The sequence below is a fragment of the Acanthopagrus latus genome, chromosome 12 (assembly GCF_904848185.1).
Source record: "Acanthopagrus latus isolate v.2019 chromosome 12, fAcaLat1.1, whole genome shotgun sequence".
In the NCBI taxonomy this organism is placed as follows: domain Eukaryota; kingdom Metazoa; phylum Chordata; class Actinopteri; order Spariformes; family Sparidae; genus Acanthopagrus; species Acanthopagrus latus.
Window position 1 is genome coordinate 19712743 of NC_051050.1, and position 11764 is coordinate 19724506.

The window sequence follows — 11764 nt, forward strand, 5'->3', positions numbered from 1 at the left end:
AACCTCACTTTACCCCCCGTCTCATCATAGACACACTGTGATCGTTTTGTCCCACAGGTGTTTTTGTTTTCAACGTCTCGATGTCACAGAAAAAAAACAAATGCAGCTATATTCCGCACCGACACATAACATATCTCCTGTGGTTGTATTTTTTCTCTGCCCGTGTCTTTGCCTGGACTCTTTTTACGTTGTAACCCCCTGCTGCTGTTGATTCCCTTAGCACAGGTGCAGCCGTGAACAGCAGCGAGAGCCTCCCTCCCTCCTCCTCCATAAACGACATCTCCTCCATGTCCACCGACCAGACCCTGGCATCAGACACCGACAGCAGCCTGGAGACCTCTGCAGGGCCCCTGGGGTGTTGCAGGTGACTAGCCGCCTGCCTGCGCAACCCCATGTTCTTCCGACGGTGAAGAAAAAAAAAACCCCACCCCCCGAAAACGACCGACTTAAAATACGTGGAAAAAAAAAAGAAAAAAAAAGAGTAAAGATCAAAATGAATATATTAAGAACAAAAAACGACGAGTTATGGAGAAAAAAAAATCCAAAAATGATGAAATCTAAAGAAGCCTGTGCATTCATTTCAAAAACAGCAGTGGTATTTATTAAACTGACGTAAATGAGCTGAGATATATGTTAATGATCCTCTAGTTGCTTTGCTTATATTACCCCACATATCTTGTATATGGCATCCGAATACAGAAACGACCAAACGCTTCAACTTGCATCTCCTGTAAAAAAAAAAAAAAAAAAAAAAAAAGTGCGTCTTGGCTGGCTGCTGGTCTCCCAGAATTCCTCACAGGAAGCATTTATGCGCCGATCATTGTGGCAAGGTGGGCGGCCATTTTGCCAACACTACTGTACAATACAAACTTTCACCCTCTCCCTCCCCTTTCCCACCCTTATGTAACAACACTGCTGTATTTTAACCTTCTAGGCTCGGTCTCAGACATCCCCCCCTCCCCCCCACACACACCTGACACTGATGTAAGGTTGCCTGATTTGTGTGTTTTTATGTGGTTATTCTGCAGGGACACGTAGCTGCTCTCACCCAGAGCGGCGCCCATCTCCCCCCCCAACACCCCCTCCCTCCTCCTCCCCCGGGCTTCATGTAAATAATGTAATTCTGTACAGTTGAAGGGCACACGGAGCGGGACTGACGGCCAGTACACTGGGAGTTTTTCTTTTTCTGACTAGCGCACCTTGCCACATCACTGCTTTCTCACCTCAGTTGCCCCCCTGCCTATCGCTGTAGTCCTGCATGATTAGATTTAAAACGATGCTAATCTCACTGTATGCTAAAAACGAGTCTGTATAGGGACTTTTTTTTGTTTATATACGATGTAAACTAACTCCAGACATGAGGGGGATGACGGGGGTCTGGTCACAGGATAGGACTGTGTGAGTGTGTGTGTGTGTGTGTGTAGGTGTGTGTGTGTGTGTGTGATAACCACAGGCAAGCCATTATTAAGACATTAGTAAATGTCAGGGCTGAACTGGGACTTAAAGGGTCAGTACACTCAGTAGAGTGAATTATTTTGATTGTGCTCAGACTTACGGAGTTTAAAAAAAAAAAGAGAAAAGTCTGATTTGTGTGTAATGTCCCTTTTATTTCTCCTGGCAGTGAATGATTGGTCCCTCCACCACCCCACGGGCTGTCCCACAGCCCTGCATGTCATTGTGTACCGTTTAACCCCCTCGTAGGCGGAGGCGGTCGGTCTGTTTCACTGTGGTGTCACCACGCGGAGACGACTCTTATTTATTTGACTGAAACACAGACGGCTTTTAGGGAAGAGACACAGATGATGCAGTTGGTAGTTCTGATGGCGGGCGGTGAGTGTTAACCTCGTAGCAAAGCTCTAAAGTAAAACATGCACATCATTAAGAACTGGACAGAGGCTCCCCCAACTCCATTATTTCTCAGCTGGGAAGATTTATTTATTGATTGGTTTATTTTGAGAGGTTGAACCTGAGTATGGCAAGTGCCTTTTGGAGCGAAGCATCGCAAGTGCAGGAGTTATATTTTACTTTTTTTGTTGGTATCTTTTCCTCTGCTTCTTCTTTTTCTGCCTTAAAACTATCCGAATCCCCGACGGCCCTAATATTTAAGACACATAAATAATGTTTGGCGCTTTAACTTGAGGTTTTAGCTCACGAAAATGAGCTTCTGTGGTGAGAAAATCAAACGGCTTTCATCTGATTGTATGGCTGTAAGGCATCCTCGTGCTAGTTTTTACACAACACGACAGGGTTTTCAGGGTTTTCTGCCACTTTGCATAATGATTTTAGTGAATTCCTCCTAAAACTGAATCCATCTCCATTAAATAGTGTGACACAGTTTTTGTTTTGTGTTTGGGAGACTGAAATCATCAACCATCTGACGCCCATACCCTTCGAAAACACTCGAATGGCCCTCAAGTCGAGCGCGTACCTCCTCCAAGGTCCGACAGTCCCCTCTATCAGCATCGACTCGTCCTCCCTCATAGATACCTGCCACCTGCGTACACCTGATTTTTTTTTTCCCCATCAAGATCCATGTGTTTCTCTCTGAGAAATTAACAAAAATGACGAAAGGTGCCCGATCTCGCAGTGTCAGAGAAAGTGAGACAGAAATGACTTGACGTGTTAATTTTGTCTGGATCCTCACAAAACTTCAGCGGGGTCGACCCAACGGACGCCCCCTTGGCGGAGTTTTATGACTCGCAGCTAAGTGAGTTAGCAACAGTTTCTGGATGTGCAGAGCTTGACTGCATCTTTCTTTTCATCCAACTACAAAAAGCAACCGGTCAATCGATTAGCTGTTTATTCACTGTTTAACCTTCAAAATCTTATTTGCTGTGTATATTTCCGCTGTTTAGGAACTGTGAGCTGTGTTCGCGCCAACGAAACAAACAGCAGATCGTCCTCACATCAGGCTGCGTGATAAATCCGATCACCTCTCTATAATCTTGCGGTTATAGATGAGATTTTAACCAAAAACATAACGGTTTCACTGTATCACTGTAAACATTGTGACACTGTTTCATGATTCTAAGCCACAGAGACCTTTAAGGGCCTGAAAGCAGAAGGTTTTATTTGTTTGAAGAAAATATTCTGTACTGTCGGACGTGAGACTTGATTTAAACTTGAAATATAGACATTTTAAACAACGCGAGTACGGTACAATTCAATGTCATGTATAAGCAAATGCACTCGGTATGATAACTATTAACTTTGACACCACGGTATGCTTTGAAACTGGCATGTCGCTGCAACTCTTCACTGTAAATGTGACTTTATTGAAAGAAATCGAGGAAACTTATTACCTGAAAATGACCAAGTAAAGCAGACTTAATCATTTTCAGTTGTTTAAAACCGTTCAGCTCGTACAACTTAAATGTAATAGTCTATTTTACTTGGTATTTTTCTGTGGTAATCGTTTTTTCTCACTTGTTCCAAGCGAAGTTAAAAACATCCAGTGCACTCACTCAACTTGACAATCAGCTGATGGACGACACAGAAAAACAAGGTTTTCTGGACAAAGAACACGCTTGAGGATGCGTTCAGTGTCTCTTAATGACACAAACAGGGAAGCGTGTGTTTGTCTCGTGCATGCCGAGAAACATTCTTCAGAGCAACTTCTATAAATATCACCGTGATTCCAACTGTAGGAAACCACACCGCTCCACAGTACAGTAACGGTTCAATCTGAGGCGCGACGTTGTTATAAACATGCTTTTCTTTACAAGTCTCACTGTATGTCAGCTGCAGCTCAGTGTAGCTGTCACTGTACATAAAAAACCCGTAACTTGGAACGTCTACTTGGTTAACACTCGTTCTGCTGGTGGCTCGTGTGCAGTGAAACCACACACTGACTCGACAAACCGAGGGTGCACAGCGTCTCCAGAATAAGCTACGGCTGGCTCGGCTTTTTCTTGTTCAGGGTCTGGCCAGGGCGATCCTTCAGAAAACAGGGTGAAATTCTTTGTGTTTTTGACAAAAAAAAAAACAAAACAAAAAAAGTTTCTCACTCACAGAGTGGTCTCGTGTTCGAGTCCTCCCACCACGGACACTCTCACGGTACTGTCGCAGATACTCTACAGGGCATTTTTTTAAAAACCATCCTCGACTACATTTCTTTTCCTTTCTTTTACGTGTTCTGGTCACTGAGTACAAATACGACAAAGAAACATGTTCTTTTTTTTTTTTTTTTTCTTATTTTCTTTCTGTCTCTGAATGTGATCTTTTTTATAAGACATCCCTCAAGACAATTATGTAAAAAACATAAACAAGGTGCTTTTGGGAAAGAAGGCGAGGCGATTTTAAAAGACGAGATGCGGCTGTGTCGTCAGCGCTGAATGTAGAAATGTTTCTCACCCGCGTCATCGCTGCTCTGCTTCGTCATCAGTGTGCGTGTGATTTCGAGTTAAACCGGCACTGAACACAAAGCGTCCGCACGGCATCACGCCGACGTTTTGTGGGATTTGCTCTTTTAAAAAAAAAAAAGAATGTTTGATGGAGCGTCAGTGCAGTCACGTGTTTGGATAAAAAAGTAGTTCATGTGTGTTTTTTTCATGTTCAGTCACTTAAACTGTAGAATTAGGAAAAAAATGTGGCAAGCGTCCGATCCTGCGACTTAAAAACGATCCCCTCGTGGATTCAGGATGGGCCAAATTCATGTTTTATTTTTCATTCAGCCATGATTTTATAGCCAATATGAAACACGTCACGAGTTAAAGGAGACACCTCGTACTCAGCTGTGCCAACGCGTCATCTTTGGACTTCGGTACTGGTGATTTTCCTCAGCTAACTGATTTTCCTTTTTATTTGGAGTCATATTGTAAATAACAACAATCCGACGACGCAATAAAACACTTTATTGCACTCAAGACAGGGAGGCAAAGCTACTGCTAAGGGTCAGGTGATGCTACAAAAATGTTACGAGTCTTAAACGTGGACTGAAACGACGATGAAACCCTGTTTAGCTCATCTGAATCAGGTGATGCTGTTCTTTCGGTTCTTTTAAGATTCTCTCTCTCTCTCTCTCTCTCTCTCTCTCTCTCGTTTCTTTCACTCCGTGCTGTTTTAATGAAATCATTCTTTTTTTTTTTTTTTTAATTATTTTTGGTCAGGTTGAAAACGATAAAGAATAAAAAAATAATTAAGAAATTGTATCTGTTTCACGCTGATTCTCGAGGCTTCAGGCTATAGCGTTTCAAAATAAAGTCAAAACAAATGCAAAAGAAAAAGAAAAAAAATTACTGAAAGCTGTTACTGTAAACACAAACATTTTAAAGGAACTGTGTATGTATAAATAGTATATGTATGTGATTGAAAATAAACAAAACCTTTGATCTTGGACTACTGTGTACGTGTTTTATTTTACCTCAAGTGATTTACAGTGTGTGACTCTGAGGCCTCACCGAGCTGACGTCACCTGGTGAGAGTCTGAGTGAAATCATAAGGAATGGGACAGCACATTGTTGGTTTGGGACTTGTTATTTCATGTATTAAAGTATAGAATAATAGAAATAAAGCTGGAGGACACATATACAGAGATTGAAAGATATTCTGCCAGAGGTTTCAGAGAAAAACTTCCATAATTTTGTTCAGTTGGAGGATGTCAGATCTTTGGTCATGATTTAGAAAAATTAACCAGTTTTATTGATTGTCATCGTTGGGATTATCATTGTTTTTGTCAGTTTTTGGAGCCCTCCCCTGGTAACCCACGGTAACCTTGTTAACATGACAACACTATGAACTGTGGGTATTTTATCCTCAGGCAAAGTCTGCAGAGACTTACAGAAAGTTGTCCAGAGGAGTTCAGAATGTCTGTGACAGAGCCCTCACGCACCTGAAGTTACCTGATTCCCAATGGCAGTGTTCACACTCAGGGACTGTAGACATTGTGATTGGGCTAAATTCAGTTTCAGGCCCTCTCACACACATTTTCCACCAAATTAGCTCTGGTTCTATGAGCTGGTTCCAGCCCAAACATTTCAATCAATGATACCTCTTGTTTGAATCTTAAACTGACTGAATGTTTGACTGCTAATGGTAAGAAGATGTAGACGACTATGGCCTCCATCCTCCATCCTAGGGCAGCTTATTTTTGGTTGAAACTCTTAAAATTTAAAACGAGGCAGTGAACCAGAACAGAGCTCGTTCTATGTTGGTGGAAAAGGGGGTGGAAAATAAGGGTTATAAACGTAATATATTTGGTCAGAAAATGACAAAATGATGCAGCTGATGAGCATCTACCAATGAAATCTTTAACGTATCAATAAAAAACATACAAAAATGGGATATAACAGTCCTATTTTCCACTCATATACTAAAAGTGTACACGTTTTATTGTGTCTTGTAATTGTATGTCTTCTTCCTCCTGTGTTGAAGACAAAACGTTGCATTGATAACTCCATGAAATAAAGTAAATAACAGAAGGAGACTCACATGAAAATGCACTTTTATTCATATTAAGTCACGTTTTAAGTTCTTTTTGTGTATCAAGTATCATGTCATGAAAATATTCCACTGTCCCAGTCCTGCTCTCCCTCTCGCCCTGTGTCCATAATCTGCTCTTTTGTGTGGAATTCACAGAACGAGGTGCCGCTGTCAGCTCGGCTTAAGCCTATTACTTCCCGGTGAAGGGTGCAAAATGAGAAGCTCGGGCTCCCCCCCCCTCCCCTCCTCCCTCCTTTGGTTGTTCAGGCACTTTTTTTTTTCTTTTTTGAATCTCCATGTGCACATTCCAGATGTCCTGCATTGACCAGCAGCAGGTTTAAATGGGACCTGGTCGTCAGAGGAGGAGCAGCTGGCGGCGGTGGCAGCAGACCTGTGCTCAAAGTCCAGCTCAGGTTCTGCTCTCAGATGTTTTGTACCCATTAGAGAATCCACACCGGGTGTAGACGTTTGGTTTAAAGCTACATAAATACACTTCATCCATGTGTAGTCACTTTACAGACATTCACTTATTGTACACCGCCCACTAATGGGCTCATGCACCGTCATGCACACACACCACTTCTGAATCTTTCAACCAGGCTGTTAATGTCCTCAGTGTCGATGCTGTTATCCCATTTTTTTTTTTTTTCACAGTTATGACCCAGAAACACAACTCTGTGTCCATGTTCTGTCGCTGCGGCTCGTTACTCTGCACTAGTTTAGGATGTAAACCACGTGTGTCAGGTGGAAAAATTTTTTAAAAAATGTCAAAAAGACAACAGAGGCAGCCTGTAAACTGCGATTCCCAAGAACGTTTACAGCGTGACGACAGCTGGGGGAGAGTACAACTCATCACCTGATAAAATTCTGAATTCATGACAGACGTTTAAATTTTTCCTCTGGGATTTATGCCAATGACCCGTCATGCAAGTCTTTAAAAATTCAGTTTTCAAAACATTCCTCAATCAGTGTCAACTCAACTCGTGCCACATCCGTCTGAAACCACAGTGCAGACTAACAAGTAGTGTCTACGATCATCTAGAAAATATTTACAATACAGGCTCTTTTTTTTTTTTGTGGTCATGGGGGGTAAATGAAACAGCACAGAAGCACAGGCACATACACAGTATACTGTCCATTATTATTATTTTTTTTAAAACGGTACACACATCGACTGACAGAACATTCAGTACCATCCTTGCAGAGACTAAACGAACGTGTGCAAGGAAAGAAAAATATAAAATATCACACATTGATAACTTTGCTTAAATATCAGATAAACATTTAACTTCTCATTTTCTTTGTACATACACATGACACTGTGTTGGTCTGCATGTTCTCCACCTATGTACATATGCAGATACATGAAACAATAAGATGTTTTTGGTTAGATTAAAATAAGGAGGTTTGGTGTCTTTTTTTCCTCTTTTCTGAATACAACTTTTTTTTTTAATTGTTTGTCTCCCCTCCCTCTTGGAGCTAAAGTGAAATGATAATAATAGATTATGGTGTACTGTGCCTTTACTCCACCTCCCGGTCATGATGAGAGCTGTTTAAATAAACGCTGTATTTACAGATAATGTCAGTCTGGCATCACTCCAGGTGATGTCTACATGTACACAGGCGGCCTCCTCCTCTTACTCTATTAAATTAAAACACACGTTCTTTAACCTTCGCAGTGCAACTTCCAAACTCTCCCTCCACCAACCAGCAGCCAAATCCTGTTTGGAGCCCCTCGTCATAATGTTCGCATCATAATAAACCATTCTCCGGTCTTCACTGTATCCAGATGGGGTTGTTGCGATCTGGCCGGCGGGGGTCTGTGGCCGTGGCGGCGCCGGTTGCAGTGAGGTCGCTAAACGTGGAGAAAAACTGTTCCATCTCCTTCTGCAGCATCTGGTTCCGGCGCTCGGCGTCGTCCTTGGCGCGCTCGGCGTTGCGCAGCTTGATCTCCGCCATGGTGTACTTCTTCCTCTCCTGGTCCAGCTCCTCGTGGAGGTTCACCATTTCGGTCTCCAGCTCCAGGTTACGCTGCTCCAAGCTGCAGGGGAGGTTAACGCAGGGTCAGGAGAAGAGACAGCAAGGATAAATTAAAAGTGGGCAACAGCTGCAGTTCGTTTTCAGTTAACTTGATGAATTACATGCCGCGGAGTATTGCTTGGCCTGACGTCATGGCAGCCACCCAAGAAATATTCCAGCAAATTACCTCCTTTAAAAACCACAACTGCACCCTGGTACGTACTTAACAAACAAGATATAATGCGTATCAGTGAGCTTCGGACGGGGATTTTGGGCTGATGTTGTAATCTTTAGATGGTGCCAGGTTTGCTGTTTCCTCTCTGCTTGCAGCTTTAATGCCAAGGCGAGCTATCTGTCTCTTGGCTGAAGAGAGCGGTATTGATCTCCTCATTTCAAAAGTGTGTTTCCCAAAATGTCAAACGCACTTTAGGGATGATTTGTTTTGAAACTAGCATCACACGGTCCACTTCGCTGCTCGACATATCCGATTATCACATTTTCAATACAAGGCTGTGATCAAAACAACTCCTAGGATTATCTATCGATGTCGGTCTCATACAGGGATTTAGATCCCATTTGGAGATGATAAATTAGGTGCACCTAGCGTGTAATGCAGTTCAACAGCACCACAAACTGCAGCTGGAACAAATTCAAACTGATGAAGGTAACATCTGTATGCTCTTCATTCCTCTTTCCAACTTCTGTTAATGACATCAGAAACACTGTTGGCAGCCTACCTCTTTATCCTGGCCTCGTACTCGGTCTTCTGCTTGTGCATCTCTTGTTTGAGACTGGCCACTAGACTGTGCAGAGCGCTGTGGCTGCCGGGTCCGTTACCAACAGTGTAACCCTCGCTGTTGTCACTGCTGCTGGTGCCCCGACTGCTCCTCCCGGCTCCGTCACCGCTCCCCTCTCTGTTGCTGTTTCTGCCCTCCCCCTCTCCACCGCTGCCTCCGCTGGACTGGGGAGGCTCGTTGTCCTGCGTTGGTCCGTCCAGGTCCTCGTAGTGACCTCCGTAGAAGTCCTGCTCGGGGCAGGTGGTGGTGGAGGAGCGACAGGAAGTGGAGTTGTCGGGGAGGGAGATTTCACAGGAGGAGGTGGACCAGGTGGCGCTGTCGACGCTCTGCTTGTCCTCGCAGCTGCTGTTCAGACACGTGTTGGTGATGTGGTTCTGCTGCTGCAGGTTCTGATGGTTTAAATGGACGTTGTCGTACGTGGACAGACGGTTCTGGTTGGTTATTTGATCCCCGTTGGAGCCGTCACGCGTTTTGCTGTTCTCGCGTAACGTGACGCAGCCATTTTGTACCCAGTGACCGTTACGGCCGTTCAGACTCCCTGTGACGACGTCGGCGCCGGAGATGCCCATACGGACAGTCCCGTTCCCTCCGATGCTGCTTCCGCTCGTCACGCCACCGGTGCCCATTTTTGTGCCGGAGCCCTTGAGCGTCCCACTGCGCCGCACCGGTAAACTCCCACCTCCAGTCAACGTCTGGCTCTTTTCTTGACTGGGGTCTGAAGAAGGTGAGGAGCTGAACGAGCCGTTTGTTACAATCCCACTGCCTTTACTGAAAGCCGGATTCTTTTTAACCGTCAGCGGAGGGCTGCGGGTGATGTCAAAGCGTCCAATGACGCCATTGCGAGGGCTTGCCGATCTCGGGGAGCCACTGTTGTCTACGTGTTGGCGGTGCGAAGGAGATTCAGGTGCTTCCCAAGCGCACTGCCGCACCACCTGCGTGTTGTTGTTCTCGGCGTTCTGAGACACCGTAGTGATGCCGGAGGTAGTTGTGGTGGCTTGTCGCCGCTGTAGGTCGATGTTGTTGTTGTTGACGAGCTCCAGGGCCGTGGGGCTGTCCTCGTTCGGAGGGAATAGCACATCATGGCGGCCAATCAAAACAGCCATGAGCTGCTGGACCAGGACCGTACCTGGCAACATGAGACCACACATCTGTTACTTTAAACTCACAATCAAAAACAAAATGTCACACACACGCAGACACAACTGGCATGAAACTAACCGACCTTCCATTATAGCAACTGGATCCTCGACCTTCGGCCTCAAGATATTCGGCCCAAACACTGTGGCCAAGTTTTGGACGCTCATTTTATTCACTCCTGAATATGACTGGACTTCATCTAGAAATCTGACAAAAAAAAAAAGGGGGGGGGAAAAATTAACTTTTCAGTGTTCGATATTGGTTGCAACTTGAAACATCGTCCACTTTGACGATCAGTAAATACCTGCAGATGTACTTGAGAAGGTTGTAGTTCACTGGAGGTAGACATTCAACGAGCTTTCTCAACTCCTTCAAACCCTGCAGAGGATGGACATGTTTTAAGGGCACATAGGTTTTGGCACAGTGGGTCAGTTACCTCACTGAGAAGTTGGCGGGTCACGTGTGGCTGACAGCTCACTGTGGCCGCTACTTCCTGCTGCGTTACTCACATTGAACCGATCTGCTCTCGAACAAAATTGCCAAAAACTATGCTTGTCATTGTTAAGCTCGCTGACAAACACATTTCCTTTGACTACTTTGTACAAAAGTCAACTCACGTTTCGCCAGTTAAATGCTCTTAATGTGAAGTTGCAGCAATATAAAGCCTTTGCTTTGCTTTTCATTAGCAGTAACTTAATAAGGCTTTTCTACTGGGATTAACGACTTGGACACCCATTTTGTAATTTACACACTTTGCAGTCCTTTCATCAGTTGGCCAGAGACTCGATCACCATTGTGTTATCTCGATAGGATGTTTTGGACACTGCGAGGAAGCAAAAGACTCGTCCCCTGCCGTGATGCGAGCAGATGTTAGAAGTCAAGACAGGCAGAGTGAAAGGGCAGACCAGAGCGGGGTGCAGACGACCGGGCAGCAGGGGGCCACCTTTAACGTCACAGAACTGGACTTCGGAAGGTTTATGTGAGAGCCTGTCGGCGCTGACTTCTGTTGCTATACAAGTTGAAACTTTAAAAAAAAAAGCTTTACATGGAGGAATAAAGTCCGTGAAAAGGCCAATCCACCGGTTTCTCTTTCTCACCATTTCATCATCTTTGCTGAGAAGCTTAGCACAGGCCAGGAACTCTTCATACTTGTGGAAGGGGATGACGGGCTCCGGCAGCTCTCTGAGATACAGCTTCAGGAGAGAGGCGACGGTATGCACGTCTGTGTTGCTGTAGAGACAGAAGAAACATAGGATGAGGATCAATTCGCTCAAGAACTTCAGGTGGGAAAATTGGGCAGCCTAAAGCAGGACGTTAGCAACTGAAAGGCGGGCAGTTTTACAACAAAAACAAGACAGGGCTCAACGGCAGCAGCAGTGGGGGCAGCTTAG

General features: G+C 44.6%; 2 protein-coding genes across 16 annotated transcripts in view; one reads left to right on the top strand and one right to left on the bottom strand.

Annotated features, from left to right (window-relative positions):
* The window catches only part of mapk10 (mitogen-activated protein kinase 10), a 51706-nt gene extending 46369 nt beyond the window's left edge, over window positions 1-5337 (top strand). For 4 of the 10 annotated variants that reach the window (XM_037117823.1, XM_037117818.1, XM_037117822.1 and 1 more), the window contains exon 14: window positions 226-5337. In XM_037117823.1, coding sequence (XP_036973718.1) covers window positions 226-368 — 143 coding nt within the window. In that variant the 3' untranslated portion in view covers window positions 369-5337. Of the gene's footprint in view, window positions 1-220 lie in introns of all 10 variants that reach the window. The other 6 variants (XM_037117819.1, XM_037117820.1, XM_037117821.1 and 3 more) reach the window with 4 other exon arrangements.
* Window positions 5338-6885: 1548 nt separating this feature from the next.
* arhgap24 (Rho GTPase activating protein 24) overlaps window positions 6886-11764 on the bottom strand; it is a 72312-nt gene continuing 67433 nt past the window's right edge. For all 6 annotated transcript variants that reach the window (XM_037116964.1, XM_037116966.1, XM_037116967.1 and 3 more), the window contains 5 exons: window positions 11471-11603; window positions 10678-10751; window positions 10459-10580; window positions 9177-10362; window positions 6886-8461 (listed from right to left, as the gene is read on the bottom strand). In XM_037116964.1, the coding sequence (XP_036972859.1) occupies window positions 8197-8461; window positions 9177-10362; window positions 10459-10580; window positions 10678-10751; window positions 11471-11603 (1780 nt within the window). In that variant the 3' untranslated portion in view covers window positions 6886-8196. The remainder of the gene's footprint in view (window positions 8462-9176; window positions 10363-10458; window positions 10581-10677; window positions 10752-11470; window positions 11604-11764) is intronic.